The sequence below is a fragment of the Empidonax traillii genome, unplaced genomic scaffold, assembly GCF_003031625.1.
Source record: "Empidonax traillii isolate 1590-97213 ecotype Southwest subspecies unplaced genomic scaffold, ASM303162v1 scaffold605:size788243, whole genome shotgun sequence".
Classification (NCBI taxonomy): domain Eukaryota; kingdom Metazoa; phylum Chordata; class Aves; order Passeriformes; family Tyrannidae; genus Empidonax; species Empidonax traillii.
Genome location: NW_020955798.1, coordinates 138,202 through 164,421, shown reverse-complemented (window position 1 = coordinate 164,421; position 26,220 = coordinate 138,202). Strand labels below are relative to the sequence as shown.

At 38.7% G+C, this 26,220-nt stretch overlaps 1 protein-coding gene across 1 annotated transcript in view; it reads right to left on the bottom strand.

Moving 5' to 3' along the window:
- Positions 1-26,220, bottom strand: part of REPS2 (RALBP1 associated Eps domain containing 2) — a 91,807-nt gene that overhangs the window by 26,776 nt on the left and 38,811 nt on the right. Inside the window, exons 6-13 of the mRNA XM_027898570.1 lie at positions 25,065-25,203; positions 23,512-23,575; positions 21,080-21,222; positions 18,106-18,200; positions 14,751-14,823; positions 13,370-13,435; positions 8,991-9,033; positions 5,934-6,070 (exon numbers count right to left, since the gene is read on the bottom strand). Of these exons, the coding sequence (XP_027754371.1) occupies positions 5,934-6,070; positions 8,991-9,033; positions 13,370-13,435; positions 14,751-14,823; positions 18,106-18,200; positions 21,080-21,222; positions 23,512-23,575; positions 25,065-25,203 (760 nt within the window). The remainder of the gene's footprint in view (positions 1-5,933; positions 6,071-8,990; positions 9,034-13,369; positions 13,436-14,750; positions 14,824-18,105; positions 18,201-21,079; positions 21,223-23,511; positions 23,576-25,064; positions 25,204-26,220) is intronic.

Genomic DNA, 26,220 nt, shown 5'->3' with positions numbered 1-26,220 from the left:
TTTCTGCGTTGCATCATATGTCAGTCCACAGCATCTGTATTTTGCTCTTCCTGTTCTTCGTTCTCTAAACCATTTAATTTTCTAGTTACTATTTACCCTTTCCTTTCCTGTATGTTTCTATTTGGGGACTGTTTCTCCCTTCCCCCCAAAACAAAACTACTCAAGATTTTGTCCTGTCTCACTTCGCATTTAGCTTCATTCTCCACCCACAGGGAGGCACAGTCCCTCCACCTACCTCCCACAGATCCCTGTTGCCAGAGCTTCTCACCTCTGGAGATTGGCACAGTAAATGCTGGAGGCTCCGGCACTTACTGCCTGTGGCCATTTCAAGCATGGATACAGTCGGTAAAGCACATGGGAGCCAGGAAGAGCAGCAGGCTACCAGCCATCACCCCTCTGGTCCCACATGTGGCATTATACACTTTTTGGGGACATCTGCATCTCCAGGGTCTTCCCCACAAGGGAGGTAGCTTGACCACTGTTCCACGTGAGAAACAGCAGATCCTCTTTTTTTTAACCTATAAAGCTGTTCCACAGTGGACCAATGTTTTTTTCATGGAACAGAGTAACCCACATGGGATCATGAGAAAGGTCTGTGGGGCTGGTAGGGTCAGTCAAGAACATTTCAACCTTTACAATTTTCTGTAGAAGAGTTTTTTGATTAAAATTTAATTTTTAACAACCTGCAACAGAATGAAAACAGACTGCAAATCATTCCTCAGTCCCTGAAAGAGCTAAGATTAGATAAATGGGAAAATAATTTTTAAAAAGTTCCATTTATTTACACAAATTGTAAAGGAACAGCTACACTTGAAAGGCTGGTATGACTACTGAAGTAAAGTACTCTCTGGACTCACCTCTTACAGACAGACATAAAAACTTAAAAATCTAAAAATGCAAAATAAGTTACTCCATCAAATTCCTTTCATGTAAGAACCATTCATCCATTGATGTTGTCACTGTTTTCTCCATCTTATTCAACCTTACTTATGTCCTTATCCAGTTGGGCAAAGAAATAAGTTACATAGTTGTAAACACATAAATCCTTCATAAAAACTTCTGAAAGACTGAAAGGCATAAAACTCTTTCATTCAAATCAGAAAGATGACATTAATAGTTTATTCAGAATAAGCTCAGTTCAGTGATCACATATATGCAGAAGGGGAACAGGACCAGAAGAAAACAGCAGCTCCAGTAACAGATCAGGAACTGTGTCCCAAAAGAAAAGAAAAAAATCTATTCTCCAAATCCAAAAAATATTTTTGCAGCAATTATTTTAAAAAAGCATTTCACAGCCAGAGAAAAATATGATAAGCAGCCCAATTTTGTGTTCTGCGTTTTATACATAAGACATTTTTAATTTAAATTTGTAACAACCCTTACAATCAAAGTCACTAACTTGACTACACTCCTGACGAAGCTTGCAACATCACAGCTCTTGTAACTATGCAAACAACATCCATGAAATGGCATGTTTTGCTGATGGTATTTGTTATTATTCTAAAATAAAGGTCCTTCAGAATTGTCTTCTTCCTAATTTAACGTTTAATGGTCTGATTAATAAACTCAACACAGTAACACACAAGACAGCACAGTACTACACCATGAGCAAAACCCAAGAAAGTAGGTGGATTTTAATAAACCACGACTAATACAAAAGCAGTGAAAGAAGTCCTGAAAATTCATTACTTAATTTAATTCACTGTGATATAAATTCAGCCTTAAAAAAGAACATTACTATTTTAAGTTGCCCCATGTAATTTGGCTTTCAAAAAAAAATTTTAGTTAAGAAATCTGTATTTATGGTAACACAAAAACATAACTCCCTGCATCACTTCTTAAAAGCTTGTCTTTAGTAACTGTCTTGAAGACAGCTAACCTCAATGAACACAGACATTTCCTAGTAAATACAATTACACATAAAAGAATACAGAAGATAATACAGTAATCATGCTCATCTTGGTTAAATTTCACAGGTTTTTTGGTACCAGTTCCACATACATAAAAGGGAAAGTCACCTACATTTGGCTCACCAAACTAAAAAGACAATCTAGCTGAAGAGATATTGCTGTAAACAACTGGAAAAACTGTATTATGGTAACTATTTGGGCTTGTTTGTATCAAAACATATGAAATCAGAGCAACCATCATTTTAATTCTCAAAATCCTGTTTCCTACAGAATTACAGAATGGTTTTGTTTGACACATAGATTTAAACGACTCAGAAATACAAAGAATTTGACTGTAGTTAGGCAAATATGGAAAAACATCTCAACATACGTCTAACTATTCACAAATCTCCACATTTGGCAAACAAAATCCACCAAGTCTTTATGCTCAAGGAAAAGATGTTTTAATGGAATGAAATAATCAGAGTTTGATGGAGTAAAGGAAGTAATGAAGTCTTCTTCAAAGGTATGAAAAAGAGGATAAAATACGATGCTGAACACAGTTTTCCCCTAGCACTAATGAAAATGAAAGGGTGCAGAAAGAAGATTGTACTGACTGAGTCTTAACAATAAAAGTACCACTTTAAACTGCATGAGAAACATGCATATGAAGCAGTACAGAAGTGATGTGCAGACACATTTATATCACTTATGGGAATGCTGATGCCCACCAATAAATCTCTTCCTTTGTTCCTCTACTGTGAACACTAAGTTTAGAGCAAAAGGGATGTTTTCTTGTTTGGCAGCCATCACTAGTGCAGCAATGCTAAGCAGAGGTTACAGATCTGACTGTAATCAGGAAAACATCATCTGTAACAGAGAACACCGCACTTGCAGCAAAATGCTTTCTGTGATTCCCCTGACCAAGTGTGGACCTTAACACCTCATATTTTACAAGGCAGAAAAAGCCCCCAAAATTAGCCCCACACTGCTGGCTGAAACCAGCACCCCAGAAGGAGCAAATAAAGGTTACAATGAGTGTTTCCTTACGAGCTGACACAGAAAACGGTGCCTGCATTCCACACGTTCTTCACTGCAGGGACAGCCACAGCAGGAGGTGAGTTTCAAAAGCAAATAAGCGCTGAAAACCTTCAGTCAAAAATTCATTTGTAAATAGTTATATGGCTGTTTTATTGAATTACACAGCAATGTTCAACCTGCTTCCAGAACAACACAAAACTGTACCGTTCATGACAATTCTGTTGTTTCATCAAAGAAAATTCTCTTTTCCCAAGAAGTATCCTTTGTTCAACAGAACTGTTAATTAAAAGTGATTATGTGATTCAGAAATTAAACTAAATGGAAATAAAATGTGTTTCAGAGGCATCTGTATGAATCTAACAAGACCCAGACTGCTGACACTGCCTATTAATGGCCCAGAATTAAATCTTTAAGTAGCTGTCATGGGCAGAAAACATAACTGAGCAAAACACCAGAAGACAAAGGATGCATTTTTGGGTTTTAATACTTAAGCTGAGACTTGCTCCAGCCCCAGAGTTACCCCAAGAACAGGTTCTAGCTTACTGCTGGGGGCTCTGCTGCAGGACTGACAGGTTCTGAGCTGCCCCAGTTTTGGCCCCCTCAATACCCAGGTCTTACTCTGGAAGCTCTTGGCTTGTAAATAACCAGAGAGCGGGCTAAAGAAGAAATGAAAGATGTACATCAAGTCAAGTATGCATTTAAACTGACATTTTTGTTTCTACTTAAAGCCTGCTGTTGTCCTTCCAGGAATGCATACATTCTAGCCAAGTATTTTCTTAATACATACACAGCCCAAATGCCAGAGATTACACATTCAACATGGAGAATCTAGCAGTATTTTTCAGATCCTCAGATGCTAACATAAAGTCTACATGAATTTAAAAAAAAAGAGATTTCTGTCTCTTGACATCTCCTAACAGAAATTCATATATGGATATTTGAGAAAGTGGGACCTTTCAATAAGTTCTCTCGCTTTTTTTATGTTTTTCCTAGGTAACTCTAGTTACAGCATCCCAGAGGACTACAGCTAGGAAGTATGAATGAAGGTGCCTCTTTCAAGTCCAGTTACATCCCAACTTCACAATTTTAAAGCACAGTTTCTGTGGTTAATGCATTGCTAGACATCCCAGCCATCATGAATAAATGTTCTGTGTGTATGCTTGCCAGGAGAGAGGCATAATAAGATGGTGACAAACATGATACAGCAGCAGTAAATGAGTAACAAAAAAAAAAAACCCAAACCAAAAAACCACTGGAAAAAAAAACCAAAAAAAACCAAAAAACAACATAACAACCAACCCCTGCCCACAACAAGGATCTGCCACAGTCTTTGACTAAATTTACTTGAAGAAAAGATATTTCTCTTTTTTCTGTGCTTTAAAAAGGGAATAAACAAAACCAATGCTCCAAACTACAGATGGCTTTACAATTAGAGAAGTGACACCTATAGATCAACATGACCTGTGTGGAACTGAAAACAGAACTCAATACTACTGAGCACTCCTTTGTAGGTCTGGAAGCAGATTTATCCACCAAACTTCCCAAATAACTATTATTTGTGAACTAGAACTAGTGGGACAAAAGTTAATGTGCTAAAATAGAACTATTCTAATCATGTTGGACATATATAGACTCATAAAATATCCTGATTTGGAAGGGACACAAACGGATCACCAAAGTCCAACTCCTGGCCCTGCGCTGGACATCCCAAGAATCATATCATGTGCCTGAGAGTGTTATGTTACTTCAAAAGTAATAATGACTTTCAAAATGTTCCATTGCAAAAACAAGATGTTAATTTTCATTCACAGAATGACTTCTTTGGGAATTTACATTCTTCTTTCATTTGTGTTCCAAGCAAAACTTAAATCCAAGTTTATTTCCTTCCAGTTATACTCATTATCTGGATTCTGAGAAGATTTGCTGCCTTAGAAAATGGGTACTTGGCTCTGTTTGGGGTTTTATTTGGATGTATAACAAAATCAAAATTGGAAGCAACACATCCCTCAACAGGAACCATAGTCAAAGATAAGGAACTACTTCTCTGTGTAAGAAAAAAAACCCCACCAAACAATTTTATTCCTATTGAGTTTCAGGGTTCAGCACACACAGAAGGACTCTTGAATTCTCTTTAGTGTTTGCACAAAAAAAGTCCCACATAGCAAGAGGCAGAACAATTCTACTTCAAAACCACATTACAGAGCCCAGTTAAACATTTCTGGACACAGTCAAACCTTGGCTTTCTTCTGAAGCATAAGCATGACCATGTTTAACTTGGTCCTTGAGTCAGATGATTGGTGTGCCCCATATAAACCTCTGCCGTGGTTCAAGGACACTGCTGAAGCACAGCAATGCTGGATGACTGCTGCCCTGAACAAACAGCTCCTCTTTTCACTGCTCACTGTGCAAGGCAAGAGGCACACTTGAACACTAACTTGCTGAAAAGCCATTTTCTTTCAGTCCTCCCCATCTACTATTCTACATTTTCTTTCTCTCCCCTCAACATGCACCTGTGTCAAAAGAAATTACCCTTTCTTTTTACTCAAAGACTGTTTTTTGATTGTCCGTACACATATGGTAGACTTTACATCAAAAATGTTTGCTTTCCTTCTCCCAGTTTAAACATTAAGAGTTTTCTTACTGCTTCTGAACTACAAAAAATAAACAGTAATAAAAATCAATTATACTGCAGTTACTGATGAGAGCTGTCTAAACAGCCAGCCTAGTTATAAACAGTCAATGATGACAGACTACCATATGTTAAGCTTCCCAGTATTGTGCCAGAAAACATTATAATCACCTTAATTACAGCAACAGTGATTTTTCCCCTCAGTGGCGACGTAACACAACCAAGTGCAAATACTCCTCTTCTGTAGTGCATCACTGTCTGCAGCAAAGGCCAGCATGTGCACATATTGTCAAGCATTTGTACAAACACATCACGTTGCCAAGCACATGGCTAACCTAAAAGGTCTCAAAAACAGGAGAGAAAGCAAACTTCACCTTGTGTGTTTTGCTGAAATATTCTGTTCAGATCCAAAGAGGAAGCTCTGGAATGCGATTTCTGTGGCCTTGGAGGTGGAGTAGGGGGCTCTTCTCCCTTTTTCATGGCATCTTCTATTGATGTGCTAGAATAAGACCTAAGGAAAAACAGGCAGGGGAAAAGCAGAAAATGTTTTATTTCAAAAATTAATTTTACACAGTTACAGTGATTACTACCTAAAAATGCACTGACCAGAACTCAGGTTCATGGTGGAAATTCCTTGCCCTAATGACTGGAAGTTCTCCCTTATAACAAGACAGATTTATTTGGCAACAGAGAGACCCAAGTGTCTGGAGAAAGGAACGAGTCATGATTACAGGGCTAGTATTTTTTAAGGCCTTTTGTAACACAGCCTCAGGCCTTCTTATGTAACTTTGTCAACACAAAAATTGCAGCAACTGTTTTGAAGAAATCCAAGTAAAATTCCCCATACACACACCCCTTAGAGCTTCTGTTGCCTTTTCCAACTGCAAGGGGACTGTTTATACAGATATAGCTTCAACATACTTCTTGCAAGTACACATTTTATAATTTATAAAAATTCTATTAGAAAAAAATTTTCATAGCATACAGTCACTAAATTCCACAAAATCCAGAAAAACTGAATAGCTCCAAAGATGACCAAAACTGGTCAAATACATGGCTCAGTACACCTTTCCAGGCCCTCACACATCAATTAATCCCAATTAAGGGTGGTGCATTTGCTAAGAATTTTGATTTTGCTGAACACTGTCCAGTATTTTTCAGTTGTTGTAGTTACAGTTCTCCTGTAAGGAGGAGACTTTGCTCAAAACGAGCACTGACACTGTGAGACATTACACTCACTGCAACACATTATGCATGTCAGGGCAAGACCAAAAGCACATTTGAGTAAAACAGAAATAACTCTCACTAATGGGAAACGGGCAATATTTTTTGCCAAACAGGCTCCTTATATCCAGTGCTGACTGTCCAATAAAAAGCATATACTGAACAACATCCTATTACCCTCACTCTCCAAGTCTGTCCATTTACGAGCCACTTCACACAACCGCTCAAAAAAGCTGATGGAGATGCTCTGTCTCCCTGCTTTACCTCATACAACTTCACAAGACTCTTAGGTTTCTCCACTCCATTCTGAATTCCATATAAAATCAACATCTGATATATTTTTATTCCTTTTAATCCAACATCTTCATTCAGATCCCATTCAGGATCTTCTTTAGGGAGAAGTTGTTCAAGATTTGGTATTCCAAATTTTCTGATCTATCCCCTCCATTTCCCCCCACACTCAGTCCTTCCTTTTCTTTTTCTAAAACTGCTCTTTTTTTGCTACACGAATAAACAGATATTGTAACAAAGCTTGTGTATCTCCCCAGCTGGGGTTATGTGTCATCATCACAGACTTAATACCACTATACATCCCATCAGGACTGTTACAATAACATCCAGCATTCCGTTTCCAAGTCAATCAATCAGTTAGTAAACAGTACATGCACATGGATGGCTTTCCCAGCTGGTCCCAAAGCTCGTCTTAAAGGAGCCTTAATCACTCTATCGTCTTCCCCTAGTTCTGCCAGACACAGGACTGCCTGATTTACTTCCTTCTCTAACATTGCCTGACATAGGACTGTCAGATTCCTCCTCACTCACTGAATCAGTTTTAAGGACCTCCTGGAAAAGCCACCAATAATTGTATTTGTTTATCATCATCACCAAGTTTATTAGATTTACTATTCACATCACAAATTCTTTCAGTGTTTTTACCTCTTTTCTCAGTTACTGAATATATTCCAATCAGGTGTTTAAAGTCCATTAATACACTTTTTTTAACATGTCAATCAATTTTTGAAGAGAAAAATAAATCCAGCTGTGGCATTTCATCCCATTTTTCAATAAGCACAACAGGTCTGAATTCAAGGATGTGCTGAGGCATCTTTAGACTCAACTTCTGCATTGAAGCAGTGACACACAGTCAGATGAAGACAGTCATTCATATGTGATGGTTACATTTAGGTGACTTTTTATGAGCTTAAGCATTTGCTGTTTTAATGCATTTTTGCACATTTTTTGAGTATTTGCAATCCAGTAACATAGGAAGAAAATTTAAAACTGTGCTAAAACTAAAAATCTTTGGCTAGCTGCAGAAAAACAGGCACATGAAGCAGTTCAGCCTTCCCATGTAGGAAGACAGGATTTCAATCTGTAATCATCATGCCTATAGCTGACCCTCTCTTACTAGCAGGCTTAGACAAGCTTGTAAGCAGGGAGATCCTGTTTATACTCTCATTACCCAAGGGAAAAAAAAAAAAAAAAACAAACCCAAAAGGAATCCTCTAACTGGCACCAAAGAAGAAAAGTTTGAAGGTGAATTAACAATATGCTTATAAATCAGTAGGTGAACAGCCAAACCCAAGATGCAATCCATTTATACACTATATTTTCTGGCACAGGTTCTCCCTTTTCTTTCAAATATCCAAGTTCAATGCATGTCACTTATAGCACAACAGTGTCAGCCTGTAAGTCCTCCCATCACACATCAACCAACTGTAGCCAAGTACACACATGCCAACAAAAGGATTCACTCACCCACACCAGAGAGCTGAGCTACTACTGTTGTTTCTGTGGGAACGTGCAGTGTCTCCCTCCATATGAAACCACCCTGCAGGTTTCAAGAGCACAAAATTGCAGAGGACGTTCCCAGCAATGGGGTGGTCCCAGCTGTCCTGCCAGGAAGCCCCTGGGGCGGGGTTGGAGGCAGTCACCACCTTGACAAGAGAGCAGGGCTGGGCAGACAGGCAAAACTTCCAGCACCATATGATCAGAGATCATGGGGCCCCAGGGCATTACTTATGTAGGGTCTATAGCTTACAGATTCCTCCTGGTAAATCTGTCTGATCTGAGCTGTATTTCCAGCACCACACCAATTTAAAAAAAAAAAAAAATAAAAAACCAAACAACAAAACACACCATTTCTTATGCTTTGTGTCTATCACCAGAGGTGTTTATTTCTCCTGAAATAGAAGTGAAAGCAGTACCTGGATCGTGGTCTGGCTTTAAGTGCATTAGATTCCTGAGGAGCTGGAACAGAAAAGAAAAAAGAACAGCTAAAACATCATATTTTAAAAAAATACCTTTAGCTGCAGAATCAGTGTTCACTAAAAACATGAGTGTTGCAAATGTGGATGTGAGAGTATGCTCATCTTACATGAGTAATGGGGATTGATTTTCACTTCTCCTTCCCCTTTCCTTTTGTAGTGTGTGAATGTCCTAAGAATTCATAAGCCCACATATAGGCAGAGCTTCATCTTTTTAACATACTTACCAGAATACAGGAAAAGCAATAGGTCTGGCAGCTCTGACCTGTACTCATGGGTGTAGTTATGACAAACCACCATAAGAAACAGCATAAACTTTTTACAGAAAGTATCTTATTTTTAGTTCAGGTATCTATTAGTGGTCCTGCTTCCAAAAGCACAAACATCTATGTCCTACCTAAATACCTGAAATAGTATAAATGTACATTATCTCATGACTCATTAAAAAAAATTAACATATCAGGTTGAGATCGTTTTGACATTGGGAAGGAAAGATATTTGAATGTAGAAAGCTTTCAAGTCTAAATGTTGATCAAACACATTTCTATCAATATAAAAATGAGGGGATTTTATTTGGATGAATTCTGAATATCCTGCCACATGCAGGTCTTACGTGACAGGAAAACAACAGTGCTGATTTATCTTCTCTGGGTAATTCCTTGAGGCTGTTGCTTGGTTTCCATCATCTTTTCTATAACTCGCCTTACTAACATCAGATAATTTTGAGAAAACATATCTGCGTGATTGCTTTCAAATTCATCCCACTGAGATATCCTCAAGGTATTACAGCAGCATCAATGATTCCAACGCAACACAAAGCAAATCCCTTTACTTTTCCCCATCTGCTAATCAAGGTACAACACTTAAGAGAAACAAGTATGTTGGGGAAAAAAATAATTCTCAGTTTCCAGCTTCCTTCAGATATATGCCTACTTCCAAGTCAGACATTTATCACCAGCTTCTATACAGCACTACTGGAGAATATGACAGATCCCCCAAAACACAAGAGTGGGAACTAACAGTGGTAGCAGTTGGTAAATACCGAGTTTTGAATGGCTTGCACTGTCGTACTGCACAGACTCTCCATAGGAGGCTTTAGGGTCACAAAACACAAGTAGCAGCATATGGCACATGTACAGTCACACACTAGATCTTCATAAAAGAAACTGCTTTTAAGGAAACACAGTGCAGTTGGTGCTTTGGATGGAATAAACCCAAATGCAGCTGGCAGTGACACAAATGTCCACTTATAAGCCAAGATTATCGTCATGAACAAACTGGCTCACTGTCATTCCAGATTTCTGTGCAACAAACTCTTCCTAGCAACTAAAGGAAGGAAAGACAATTTATATTAAAATATGCAGTGGTGATAATCCTCCTCCCTCTCTCTGTGTCAAACTCCCAGAGAATACAACTTCAGACATTGCTTCCCTACAGCCATATGACCCAATTTTCCAATGCTGAAATTGCTGATTATTAAATTACATGCACAATTATTAAATATGCCACTTAGAAATAGAAGTATAAATCCTTTCCAAGCTAAACCATGTTTAAAAACCTTCAGATTTTCCATTTCTTATCGAGACTAATTCTGTTCATACTTTTAGAAAATCTTTCATATAAAAACCCGTAGGTAAAATTGACATTCAAACTCTCCAAGGACATCCTGTTGAGGTAAGAGGAAAGCACATAAGGAAGAGAGAATCCCAAAATGACTACTAATAAAAAATTATAGCAATAGAATACTACTGCCAAGGATTTTCTTTTAAGCTTTTGAAAAACCAGGAAATTCAAGGCTACAATTACAGAATACCTAGACTTAGTTTTACCTTTCAGACAAAGTAGTGTAATACAAAAAATACTACAAGGCAGGTAGTTCATTATTAGGACATACAAATAATTGTGGCAAGATTTTCATAAAATATGCAGTTATTTTGGAATGTTCAGTCTGTGCGCACTTAGTGTTTGAGGTGCAGGTTTATACATACACATGACATAACCATGCAAGACCATACAAAACTATTTATCCAGCTCATGACTTTTCCATATGTCTGTTATTAGGAATACATAAGCCTAACTTTCATGAAATGTATAAATTAAAACTGTTGAGTAAATAATTTACATTGATTATTCAAAAGTTTGTACGACTCCTGGAGTAGCAGAGCCTGGTGGAGAGAACAGCTTGGTCTGCAGTAACTAAAGTCACGTACAATTATGAACTGTATTTATTCATTCACAGGAGAGTGTGAAGGTTCCCCTTTTGGGGGTAGAACTACTCCTTCACCCTTCCTAGAACACGACTTCGTTTTAGCATTCCTGAGGATGCCAATTCAGTAACTTTGGCTGTAGCCTAATATCTTATACTCATCAGGGGCCTCCTTGCTTTACAGGAAATCTGTACCGTAAAAGGTGCAAGTATGCCACGTGGCTAAAGAAAAAAAAAACCCAAAGCACTCTTCACTAGTCTAAATCAACCTCACTAACTCATCTCTTTCTGGTAGCCTAGGGAGAAATGTTTAAGCACAAAACACTCACAATTTTGGCCCTCAATACTGAGAAAAGTCTAAGCTCAACAATGATCTTGCACTTTAGAGTCTAAATAAACTGGTCAGATATTCAGAGATGATGAATTTATAAAGTTCTTACTGATTTCAAATTTTTAGACCTTCTGATGGCAAAGAAAACTTTCACATAATGAAGCACAACGCTATTATCTTCCCTGAGTTTGCAAAAACAGCCCAAATGAATAACCAAAGAGGCATGTAAAATTTCTCCCACTTCGTCCCAACTGAGTTTTCACGCTGAAGGTTAATGATTACAGTGACCTTTCAGAGTGGTGACTGATTCTGAGATCTCAATTACTGTGCTGCATCTAGTCCACCGGAGAAACATTCTTACTTCTCCCATCAGTTTTAGCATGCAACCTGAGAACGTGCTTTCTCAAATCCTCAATGTGCAGGACAGCAAGAGCAGAACCCCTACAGCAGCAAGAGCCAGGATGGTGGAGTAAAACTCTGCCCCTGTCTCCCTTGGTATACAAACACAGCAACACTGCTGGAGTAGCACAGAGGCATCAAGAAGACCTCAGACTAGCAGATAAAGGACACTGTGGAAAAGGGGTTGGTGGCAAAGGAGACGTGAAGGTGACAGAAGGTTTTTTACCCAAATGTACTGAAGATGGACTTGTTGAACTGAAAATAAAACTCCCCTATACGCTACTGGGCAAAACTGGGGGGAAGGAGAACAGAACTGCAAGTCCTGCAATCACCCTCCCCTTCCCCTGAGAGGGAAGTGCAAGAGTGTGTGTGTATGTGAAGGAGAAGCAGCAATCACTCAAAAATGGGAGCTGAAGATAGGAAATCTGGCAGCTGCCAAGTGTTTGGGAAGAAGCCAGAAAAAAAAAAAAAAAAGAGTTGGGAAATGAGGCATGCAGCTGTTGAGCAGCCATGAAAAAATCGAGCTATAAGACAAAACTGCTGTGACAGACATGTGGGGTCCATTTTCTTAATCAAGGATATCTTCAAGAGTAAAAACATCTATGCAAAAGGAAAAGAAAGCAAGTCCAAATTTTAGCTTGGCTGGGACCAGGGAGGGCTTACAAACATTCATACCACACTAGCAAAAATATTAACAAAGAGGAAGGCAAGGGAGGTCAGTGGAACTGAACTGAATGCAGAGGAAGTTTCTGGAGCAACTAAGTAATTTTGACATATGCTGTTCCAAAAATAACATTTTCCAGAATGATAGGAAAAAGAAGTGTATGTTGGAGCTGGAGAGGAAAATCGGGGTTGGATTCAACAAAGAAATACCCCCTGAATCAAAAGCTTGCGTCAGTGTCTTAAGTGCCTCCAGGTCTGTGTTTCCAAAAGCCTCCCTGTCCTTTAACTCCTTAACACAAAGAATGAAAGCTGAGCTTTCAGAAAGAAAACAGGCCATTTCAGAATGTTTACTGAAACCTTACATAGTCATTCTATACTTTAAATGAGATTTTTATGAAAAGGTACAATAGTCATGCTCTTGCATCTTGTTTGTAGCACAGAAAAACTTCAGAGTCCTTAAAACCGCTATGTTAAAATATTTCCCATGGATGTAGAGCCCACACAGTAACAATGAGAGAAAGAAAGGAAGAAAACCTTTTGACAATTTGAAGTGGTAATTAATATTTATCTTGCAAGTCGTAGTCATTCTGAGGTAAAAGCTAATTTCAGTAGTAAAATGAGAGCAAAAGGTTCTTCCAAAAATTACCCTAGGCTTACTAAATATAAAAATTTTTAGTCAAGATTTTAGAGTAAGTAACAAATGGTATGTTTTTTTCTTACCTGTTTTCACAGTCAAGTGCTGAAATTCCTTTGGTATAGTTTTGAGAGTAGTGCTTACTTTAAGAGCTTAAGAAAAAAAAAAGATAATAAAAAGATCATTAAGTATGTGTGGGTAAAATCTACAGGTATCAGCTCTGAGAAAGGAGCACCTAAACTGGTATTAGAACATCTAATAATGCCAAACACACTTGAAAAGTAGCCAAATACCCTCAGAAAACCCAGGCACTCAAACAAGTAACACTAAGAGCACAAAAATCAAGAACAGAAAGATCTATGACCAAATTGTCAAATAACCTCAAATTCTGATAATTTGGGGGGTAGAGTGCTTAACCCCTTCCACTGAACCCTATGCACCGTTTCTAGTGACTTTTTTAAATGGTGGTGGGGAGGGGGGAATCTCTTGGTAAAAAGTAAATCTTCCCTAGATATTTCAAAGCCATAACCTTTAAGCTTCAAGTCCTCCTATGGTTCGTTATAAATTTTACAACAAAACACCTTGTCAACAAAACACTAATTTCTTGGAATATGATGACTTGTCAAAATGTTTTACAAACACATGTCAATCTTGATAAGGGACACCAGGAATCTATCAAACTTGGTGATTTAGGAATGTGGACTACCTGGTCCCACACCTCTGATGCACCTTAATGTGTAGACAGCTGGGAGGTCAAGATATTTTATATTTTAATTAATACGTAATCTGCAGCTCTGAGAACCAGGCAACAAAATACCCACAACTGTTTTGTTTCCACAATTGAAAGACAGCAAGTAAGAACCTGAAAGGTTGGGAAAAAGGGTTATAAAAGGGAATGAATGACTGTGTGATGATCCTGTGCCAATTCTGGAAGCCACAGAAGCTACTGCGTGGAAAAAGATTTCTCATGACTTTCTGCTGATGGATTTCAAGAGAAATGAATGAAGCTTTTTCATTCCATGTTTGACTAAAACTTTTGTTTTAGAGAAAATACAGGTTTGGCGTTTTTCTTCAAATAGGAATAAAAACTAATTTTTAAGGTGTTGCTCTTTCCTGCAAAAAGGGAAATGCAAAACTGGACCCAATGTAATCTTTACTCTTACAAAATTCCTGATAACAACTAGACTTTTGTTTAAATTAGAAGTGTAACACTAATCCTTAAAACTAGACATATTTTAGAAGGTGCATTTCACATCATTCACATTTAATTAATTTTGAAGCAAACCTCTCCATTTATTTCTCTTTAACTCAGCTGCTGTCAGTGAGTTGTCTCTTTAAAACTACAGCAACACATAGCCAGCTTAGAAATTAAACATACCATTGCTTCTGTCAGCAAACTTAGGGACTTACTAAAAATACACAGAATTTAATCCCCAATGGAAAAATAATAGTTATTTATTTGAATACCTTGTTTGTCATCTTTCTTTCCATCTTGTAACAGGGCAGAGTTATCAGGTATCTTCTCTTCAGCTGATGACTTCTTAAAGAAAGAAGATCTGTTTATTTATAATGATTGGTATAGTTCACACCTTTCCACAGTCAAATATTTAAGAATACTAATAAACATAAATAATGGTGACATTTGCCCTTGCACCACAATTTGCTTTGTCAGGTAAAAAAGCATAAAGGACGTACAGAAAGACAATATAAATCTGCTTTTCAAGGTACAGCAGTTCCACACCTGAATTAGTTAGAGAAGAACTTCAACAGCAAATCACAAGGAGGTAAGGACTAAATGTAAGGAGACTTCTCCCAACAGAGCCACATGTAACACCTGTGTTTAGGGTTGATGAAACCTTCTCCAGCTCCTTCACTAAAGTCAGTCTCCATGGAAAAAGTCTCTCTAGCCAAAACTCCAGCGATACTGCAGAGCCTGGTGGTTATGCTTTAAAGGTTTCTGGCTGATGTGGTTGATCCTTTAACTACTCTTTTCTTTCAACATGCAGTCCTTGAGATGGGAAAAAAAAAATTTTACTAGTATATCTGTTGGAGGTCCATTCAGGCCTCCGATAGGAAAACAGAGAACTTCTAGGTCTCATTCCTTAACTTTCCGTTACTTCAGCAACTGTGTATCCTGCAAGAAGGAAAGAGGAACAAATTCTACCTACAGTATCTGTAAGAACAAGGATGCCCTCTGCGACCAAAAAAAAACAATAAAGAAAATGTCAGAAACCCTACATTTCTCTAAATATTAAGTGATGCTGGATTTTCCCCAGGGAGCATGGAGGAGGTATGACCTTAAAATGTACTAAAATAAACTGGACCTAAACAAATTAATTAAGAAACCTAGATATTGTAGGTGTTTTTAAAAGACCACAAAAATCTCAAGTCAGTAGCTCAAAAAGGAAAACTCCCAGATTAAAGGTCTGTTAGATCTGTTTTATAAAGTTTCTGAGGAATGGGATACTTTAATACTTCTGAGAAAGCAACACAGCAAAAATATGGCTTGAAGACTCTGAAAATGTATGAGTAAAAGATTTCACATCCATAGCTAGCCTTGACACTCTCAAGTGAAGAGCATGAGACTAAAGACCTGAGTCAGTGCATGCTTTAACCAATGGAATGACTTTCATAAATTTCAGTGAACTTTCTGAGGGAGTTCAGAGCAACCCCAACCAGTCATTTTGTGTGTATAGTGTGAAATCGCATGTTTTATCTTCAAGATTTTGGCAGTGAGAAAGCTTGTAAAAAAGAACCAAAAGTGAGGGGTAGATAAAAACTTGAGAAAAAAAATTGGGAAGACAAAACTTCCTTGGTAAACAAAAATCAGTCACCCTTGTCCTTCTCAAGCGTAATATCAGCAGTATTGCAGTGTTTTGTAGTTCAACAAAGCCTAGCATCCAGGTGACATGTCTCCTGCCATTATTTCCTTTATGGATACATTCAAGAACTGTTTCCATTTTATTGCAGTACCTCAGCAGTCACAGTAAAAATGGCCTTTGGAAATTAAATTAATGAATGGGTAATAGGTGGAAAGAGACAAAGTCACAGAGATAATGCATAACGGATTGCATTGATAATGTAATATTTTTACTGTAGTGATCAAGTCTCTAAACTATAATTCCTCAATGAGCCACGATACAAATTATATTGCAACATTGAATTACTGCACTTCCCACAGAGGGAGATGAATGGGAGATGAATTACTGACCTTCCAAATGATACTCGTTCAGTGTATTAATTCTGAACATAAAAACATAAGTTGAACAGAAAAAAAATCATATCAAAATGATTCTCAAATCAGTTTTGAGAAGAGATTTTAAAGTCCATTTATCTTAGACAACATAAACTGAAGCTTTTAATTATGAGTATAAAAAACCATAATTATATATTTGTTTATATTTTAATTAAAATTTAATTCTCTATTATACCCATATCTTCTTTTATACATTAGGTTGCAAGCCATTTATAAGGTCATAAGGAAGGGACTAGGCTGTTCTGGCAAAGGACCTGCCTACACTGCCAGCATACGAGCAGCCTGCAGTACCAGACCAGCAGCACTGCGTTCAAAACCCAGTGTGACTGCTGTGCTTTGGCCAAGCTGCTGCAAGATGAGCAACTCCTCCCAGGGATACTGCATATATTTTTAACAGTTCTACACTGCATGCTCAAAAGGTTGGCTGCAGCACTGTCCAAAGTGAACACTGTAGTCAACTGAGGCTTAGAATCATGTTTGGCGACAGCACTACCAAGATGGATTTGATGAGGGAGCAGCTGGGTTCTGATCCAGGAACTCCCCAGAGCAAGGCATTAGAAGGAAATAACTGGAGAACAGCTTTGCTGAGCTGCCATGACATTCCATTACTTTAAACGTGGAAGCAGTGCCAGAAGGGCTGGTTCCTGCAGTCAGTCTGTCATTTGATTAACTACCTTAAATACTGAACCCTTAAAGCCCACAGCATATATATTCAGAGTTGCAATATTCAGGCACAACTTAGTGGCCAAGATTAGTTCACCTTCACAGGGTCTTCAAAGTTTCTTGTATCAGTCTTCATGGAATCACAGAATGGTTGGGGTGCAAGACACCTCTGCAGATCCAGTCCAAACCCCTTGCTCCTTTCAACTGAACCTACTGTGTTCAGCTCTGAGTCCCTCACCCAGAGGGGCATTGGAGCATGTCAAAAAAAGGACAGTGGAGCTGGTGGAGGGTCTGGAGCACAAGTCCTTTGAGGAGCAGTTAAGGGAGCTGTGGTTGTTTAGCCTGGAGAAAAGGAAGGTCAAGGGAGACCTTATTGCCCTCTACAAAGAAAGCAGTGCTGGATTAACGGAGTTGATGACCTTGGAAATCTTTTCCAAACGCAATGATTTTATGATTCTGGCTCTGTGCCAGACGCCTCACATTTTCAATCAATTCAGACTGAGGAGAATTGCTCAGGACACCTGAGCACTGCCTGTGTGCCACACTGCCCGTCCTGCAGCACGGGCTCTGCCGCTCACCACTCGTTCCCAACACTGGGGGGCCAAACACAGCCCTGCAGGACAGGTAAGGTCTACTTCTCTGCAGACTCCAACACTGCCCAAGTACCTCAGTGACTACTGTGAACTCTTGTGTGGGAGTATCTTTTGAAAAGGCTGTCAGCCCTTTCCACACACCAAAGAAATGGCTGAGAGAAGGGTTTCAGATGGCTTAATGGGAGGCCTGGAGACTCCTATAGTCCTCTCAGAGACTTGCAGTTCTGCTGCTACACAGAGCGCAGTCACTGTGAAGCTGCTCTATTCCCCTCCACTCTGCAAGGTAAGCACCCTGCTTAAGCCTTCTCACCTCTGTCCGACTGAAGTCCCAAGTCTGCTGATTGCCTGGCAATGGCTCAGAATAAGAATCAAACAGGGCACAGTCATGCATGGGCTTCAAAGAAGCTGCAGGGGAAAGAAAAAGAAAAGAAAAAATGACCAAAACAAACAAAACAAACAAACAAAACAAACAAACAAACAAAAAACCACAGAGACATGTCAAGTCTTTGGTTAATTCATACTTATTAAAAACCTAGCATAATTTTGCCCGTCATTTCTACATATCAGACCTGATCTGTAAGATGTGGAATGAAAAACACCATGATGAAAATCTTTCTGTCTTGCATTTTAAATTAGTCAATGTCATGAAAGGGATAACGTCTCATTTCTGTTATAGAAATAATTGTGAAATTTGGAAGAAATTATTTTTAGTAAATATGAAGTGCCAAACACTGCTTATGCGCACTTTTCCTCCTTCCAATCCAGTATCAGCTTAGTTGATATTATAGTTGATACCTTGCTCTCCTAGGAATGTTAGGGGTACTTAGAAAACCTTCAGCTGCAGTCTTGACTTTCTGAAGACTGAAAAGTATAGTGGAATTTACACTATACACTAAAATTGAAGGCCAACAGAAAACAAGGACACTAAACACAGTGGATGCTGTAGTATAAAATGTCTTTAACCAAACAATATTGGGGGAAGGAAAATCAACTCTAACTTCTCAAAGGACTATTCACAACAAACTACCTTAGATGTCACAAATTCAGGTCCTTCTTCTGGTATCACTCTGGGATTAGTCTCTCTGAGACAAATCTGTCTTAATAGCTGGAAAACACCTTTTTTAAAAGATCAATATATCAAAACGTAGAATAACCACATTTTGATTTTTTCGCTAGCATCTATTTTATCTCAATAAATTAAGCTCCTGGAAATCAATCCTAATTTACAATGCCATGGTTTACATACAGGGCAAATAGCTTTCCAGATTCTGCAAATTAATTTTAATAAAAATTTTCTGAAAGCAAGGTGGTGGGTCAAATTGTTAATGGAGTTGTGCCAGGATAGCATTTGGACTTGTTCTTGTAGTTTATAGTACAAATCATAAAACTAGTAAGATTAATGCATTCTTAAATGCTCTTTCGCTCCAAACCATTTTATTTGAAGCTTTAACAACACTCTTTATTAGATGCTCTGAAACTAATACAACAATCTAATGAAGAACAGTTTCCAGTAATCTTCATCAGGTTCCTAACAAGCCCAAAAAAAAAAAATTTACAAATTTCAGAGAAATCAAATCATGAAAACATAAAAAAACCCACGGTTTTTTCTTGAAAATTTATTTTGACATTTTAGGTAATTGTATAAGGCACTTGCTTACTTATCAATGCTTTTATTTCAGAAGCAACACAATCAGGGCTCTATGCTTTCTTGTGATTCACAGTGATACAGTGTGTTGAGATGGTCTACTTTTCATTAATGCAAGACTTGCAAAAGACAGACTTCTGAATCCTGACTAGGTAGGAGAATAAGCACAAGATATTTTCAGATCTTCAAGTTAACCAGAATTAGTATATTAGCTGAGGTATTTACAGTACCCACAAGAAATTAGTCCTTTCACTTCTTCCATGAAGATCAGCTTGAAATGCTTGATTTCATGCAACACCAGAAAACAATAATCATCTAAAAAAATGGTATGTCTAAGTGCTTAAAGGGACAAACAGGATAAAAGAGGACTCCCAGGGAACTAAGATAGCTTACCATTCTATTCCTCCCATTGATACAATGATTCCCTACTACTAGAGATAGTTATTTCCATTGCAGTTTTACCCAGAAAGGCTTAATGTGAAGACACACCAAGAAGAACCTGCACAATTGAGCTTAAAAGCCAATTTATCATGAGACCAGGCATGAGAGTTAGTGAACAAAGTTGTGGTTCTGGAGGGAAAAGGGTAGTTGTAATTATGACAAGGGAATGTAATTAGAGAAATTAAAAGTGATGAAGACTTGGAAGTGCAGGCTTTCCAGAAGCTTATTGCTTTGGATATGAAGACAGTGGATTACAGGGAACATGAGTCCATCAGAAATTACTTCACAAATCTGATACAGGGTCAACATTTAATTTTTTTAACTGCAGCTTGATTTGTTCTCTTCCTGCCTTTTAATATATTCAGTGTCATCAAATTTAATGGAGATTTTATTAGGTCTTAAATATTATCCCTTAGCACTGTAATTATCATCTGTGATTAATCCTCCTTGCCCTAGAGAGGCATGCACGTTTTTTAGATGGAACAGTATATATTTCAATGTTCATTTATAATTAAAAGAGACATAACTGAAGAGAACAAATGAGAGGACAGGTCTCTCACTGCACATTGTTATAAGGTATGTTACATTTTGGATTAATTCACCCTTGTGCTACACAAACTGTTGTAATTCCCATCATTAATGTAAAGCCCTTATAGAAGAATCTGTGGATTACACAAAATTAATTACAAAAAACTTCAACCTTTGATACAACCAGTTACTGCATCTAACAAACACATTAGCATATTGAGTTCTAAAGCAGTCCAGTATCATTTTCAACAAATTTTCAAGAGACAGATACTTAGAGGAAAAATTATCAAAGGAATTAAAAGCTGTATCATAGATTAATAAAATGGTTTGGATTGGAAGGGACTTTGAAGATCATTCTAGTTCCAATCCCATGCCATGGGTAGGAACTCCTCCCCCTAGACCAGGCTGCTCAAAACCCCATCCAACCTGGCCTTGAACACTTCCGGAGGGGGGGGGGGAGGATCCACAGCTTCTCGGGGCAACCTGTTATGGTGACTCACTGCCCTCATTACTACCTCAGCAATCAACAAAAAACATTTGCCTTAAAAAGCAGCCAGAGAACCATTACACAGCACAGAACCCCACTCCAGGAAGGAAAGTGAACCTGTCTTACATAGATGACGGATTTCTGAGATAGCTACAGGGACACGACCTGCTGCAGGAACATTACCTGCTTGGAGGTACTCAGGCAGCAGCGTCTCCGGCAGAGTCTCAGGCAGCTGGTAACCATTCTTCCTCGCAACCACAAGGTGGAAAGCAGCACAAAACTCTGGGAGTGTCAGTGCCCCGTCACAATCCACATCGCTCAGCTCCCTGTGGATAAAACAGGCACACGTTTTCCAAGCTGTTACCTCAGGGAAACATATGTGTGCCATCACAAGGGAGACAAAAATGCAAGTCTGAGAAGGGATATTTTAACACAAGACAAGCATCTCTGTCATTTGCACTTGATCCTAACTTGCACATTGGTCTCGGGGAAGATGAAGCCAGCTAATTTTCTAATACTGAATTGCCACTTCTTTCTTTTTCAGTAAAGTACATTTTTTTTTTACATCATACCATTCAATATTATGGTATGCACATAGTAGAACATGAAATACATAACTATACTTATAGAATTAGAGAGTGATTAGGGTTGGAAGGGACCTAAAAGATCACCTAGCTCCACCCTCTGGCCACGGGCAGGGACACCTCCCACCAGACCAGGTTACTCAGAGCCCCATTCAGCCTGGTCTTGAATGCTTCCAGGGATGGGGAATCCACAACCTCTCTGGGCAACAAGAGTGCCTCACCACCCTCACAGTAAAGAATTTCTTCCTAATGTCTAATCTAAACCTGCCCTTCTTTAGCTTATGGCCAATCCCCTTGTCCTATCACTCCATGCCCTTGTGACAAGCCCGTCTCCAGCCTTCTTGTGGACTGTGTTTAGATACTGGAAGGCTGCTAGAAGATCTCCCTGAAGCCCTCTCTTCTTCAGGCTGAAGAGCCTGAACTCTCTCAGACTCTCTTCATAGGAGAAATGCCTCAGCCCTGTGATCAACTTAGTGGCCCTCCTCTGGACTTCATTCCAGCAGATCCATGCCTTTCTTGTGTTGGGACTGCAGAGATGGATGTAGCACTCCAGGTGGGGTTTCACTGGAGCAGAGCAGAGGGGCAAAATCCCCTCCCTCAACCTGCTGGTTACCCCTCTTTTGATGTAGCCCAGGATATGGCTGGCCTTCTAAGCTGCAAACACACATTCTTCCAAGAGTGAAATCAACCATTCAATGGTTGGAAGTACTTTTGGCCAATTTGTGCAGGATTAAACCAGTTCAAGCAGGAAAAGTTCAATATGGATTTCAGCAATGGTTACTTAGCACCATTGGCTAGTCTTAAGAAAAGGGGTAAATTAATGCTCATGACAAGTTTAAATATTATTGTTAGCTTCTCTCTAAAGAAGTTCTCTCTAATTCTAGGATGCTTCACAAACACTAAAGCTGGACATCAGAAGTTCAAGAACTCAAATTTATAAATTAACTCTCTGCAAGAATTGAGTCATATTTTATCTTGAGCCCATGGTCTAAATTTACCATAACTTCTTACTCTTTGAAAATAACAAGCACTTTTCAAGCTGTTGAGCTTATAGTGACAAAGACTGAGACATCCCATGTGTTTAACACAGCAAGACAACCTGATATATCACATTGTCACAAAATATACTTATCTACTAAAAAGGAATACTTTTCTTGAAATTCTGCACAGAAAACAAGTTGCATCAGCAATAAATATAAAATGTGTTTCGTTAACATATTGGGTTAATCCATTCTTTTTAAGTAATCTTAAATTCCAACATTCACTTCCCCCAACACTATGTTTCTTCAATTGTTTTTTTATTTTCACAACTGACAATCCGCTTTGAAAAGATTCCAGACATATCCTTTGACCCTGACAGATGTTTAGGCTCTCGCAAGCTTTTCTTCTCATCTCTCTTCATAAAAGCATATATATAAAAATAAAACCTCTATCAGCATTTCTGATCCATGTTTAAAACTGTTTGTTCTTCCTATCAGAGATGCAAGGATGACACTGAATTACAAAGCACCATGATGTTTATGAAAATATAACAGAATCCTTGTCAAATTCTATCATGTACAGTTCCATCCACAATTGTTTCTCAATAAGCTCATTAAAAGTAAGTGTACTGGTTCATTAGAAAAGCACTGATGAATTATGTAGTTGTTTAATTAGGCCTCTGATAAAACAGAGACAAACATAAAGCCATCAACACATCTAAAACATTCCAGAGGTGCTTCTCCTCCATGTCATTTCATGAAAAATGTCAGTTCTTTGAGATAATGATGCTGCTTACAATATACTTAAGAACAGCTCTCAGTTATGTCGCTGTTCAAACCTTCCCAGTCCTGCTGAGTAGGGCAACATCTCTCCAGAAAACAAGTCTGTCAGGAAGATCAATGAGCACCCTGCTGCTTGGGCCTCAAAGTGATTCTGGAGATGAGAGAAATAATTACAACTGAAGGCACTTTTAAAATTTAACAAGAACTCTTGAATTCAGTGTCTTTTAAAAATCAGGATACACATCCCCAACACTATTACAGTACTTACCAGATGTGAGAAAGTTCTGGGATAGGCAGCTTTGATTTTGTGAAGAAATTCTTTGCTACAGAACCTGTTGGGAAAGCATGCTTTATCAGCAACTAGAAATTAATTCTCAAAATTTTCACCTTTTACTGGGTCTGCTGTGCCAGAAGCAGACTGGTAATTTACATCCAAGAGATACTCAGATTAACCAAATGCTAATATAGCTGTTGGACCATTTGTCTCCTGAATAAATGACAGAGAAAGCCAGACAGAACTGTTGACCTCATTTCTCCATTCCCTCCATATGGGAAAAATTATAAATAAAGGAAAATCTGCTTTAGTACTAGTAATTGTAACCAGCTTAATTAGTATGTCGCCAGTGATGAAATAATAGATACAAACAGCCCTGCTTCACCCAGAAGTCATGTGCATGGCAGTACAGTGCTGTAGCATCTGCACTGCTCTCCCAAGATGCTGTTTCAACCATGACTCTTCTCTGCCGTGGCTCAAATTTTACTGGGAATGGTGGAGTGGGGGGAGGAAGAAAGAAAGAAAAAAAATAAACCCCAGAAGATTCAGATAGCACAAAGCTCCTGTCCTACTGCAGGCATCCTCACTCACCCTGCCATACTTCTCATGCCCTTCTCATACTTCTGCTAGTTAACAAATCCACTTTTTCAGCATCCCATATGCACAGGTTCTCAGAGGCACCCTGAAAGCCCTTCCTGGGTATAGGCTTACAAAACATAGGGAAACAAAGTACAGACTTCCAAGACTATAGTCCCCTTCCCCTTGGACAACCATCAGGGGAAGAACCAACATTGAACTACCACTTGTTCTTCGAAGCAAACTGCATGAAGGAGACTTAACTGAGGCTAGATCCAAGCCTCCTGAACCTGTGATACATCAGGGCCTCCTGAGCTCTACTGATACAGCACGGCTCATTAAAACTTCCTCAAGTTAAAACCTGTGACATCTTCCTCGCACACCAACTGTCGGTACCCAGCAGTGACTCCTCTCGCCAGCAGTCTGATCCTTCTATTCAAAACAGAAATGCAATCTCAATATGCTCTTAACAATACTTCCACCGTGCATGCGCTCTCCAGGATTGGTTTTTAATTACCTAAAGATCAAAATCTCAGCCCCTCAGAGCCATAAACCTCAGGCTTGAACACAGAGAACAGTTAACTGTATGCTTCACTGTCATCACATAGACACTACCACAGTTCCACTGGGAAAGCAAGTACAACCTTCATGGGTGTTTCAACTCAATATACACTGCAGGTGTGATCCACAAAAATAGTGCATCAAATACAGAAATCTCATTTTAATTTTTACCAAACCACTAACACTTCTCCTTTACATGTAATTATATATCTAAAATCATTATATTTAGGGAAAAAAGTGCAATGGCCACAGTAATGGTTTGCTCTTTGAGTAGTCTGCCTTCAAAAAGGAAACACAACCGATTCTTATAAACCCACTGCCAGACAGAAAAAAGAATCTATTTACTTAAAACTTCTCACCTCCCAGCCTGGTCCCCCTACCTGACATGCACTGTGTTTGGTAAAAATTACCTGAAATAAAGGCATTCAGGTCGGGCTGCAGGGACCTGAACTGGTTAATGTAGTAATCCCGCTGCTCCTCCGTTATCCTCCAAGGGTCATCTGAGTAGTGGGTGCTGCCATCCTGCTGCTCCCGCTCCACTGAAAGAGACTGAAGGGAGGGACACTGGCATTGGCCACAGGCAGGGGACCAGAATGGCATTGGGAACCTCAAGAAACCAGATTCATACTCTTCTATTCATAGACACAAGTTTTTAGAAGACAAGAAGCAGAAATGGCCATACTAATTACCATTCCGCTACTTACTTGTTAAAACTGAGGCTAGTATTCAATATGTGAGCCTGGATGATAATACTCTTTAAGAGTAAGGGCAAGAACGAACAACAATCAGGCTCCAATCAGCTCTAAAACCCTTTCTTTCTCTGACATATTTGTCGATTTCCTAAGAATCAAATGTAAAACATCAGTTCTGAAACACATCAAAAGATCCCCAAAACAGGCATCACCATAAAGCTGTAAATTGATTTTCATTTCAAAGTGCTACACAATGCACCCAATTTCAACTCAGGCTAGCACAAATTATGTGATACTACCTGTAGATCTTTTCTGGAGGCTCGGATGACATTTTATTGTGGGTGTGAAGTGCTAAGCACTGAGGAAAAGGTAGAGCCTCTTACTTATTTAGGAAAATCTCTAGGAGAGCTTTGCCCTTCCTTAGGGCAAACTACCTGCTTGCATAATAAATGCACAGCAGGCATACTGGAACCTAGAAAGATCTGCTTTTGCAACCAGCAGGAAAACGTAAGACCCATCTCACAAAAGCAAACAAATGCCCAGAAATTAATCTATTCTGTTTGTGATGCAACTTAACAACTGGGGAGAAAAACCAAAATACAAAGAATGTTAGGCCATTACAGACAGCATTCTAAATCAAGCAGGAACCTCATGTATGTTGATGAAAATGTTTTATTAATACTTACCTTTAGCAACTTAATTGGATTATTTATTTTAATTTCTTCATCCAATCAGGGTTTTTTTCGTCGTATACTAAAAAAAGCACACTTCAGTCTCTACTCTAAAAACACCATGGAGAATACTTTTCATTTTCAAAGTGAGAATTTTTCTGGTGTTTTTTTGTTTTTTTTTTTAAATTTCTCTATTATTTAAT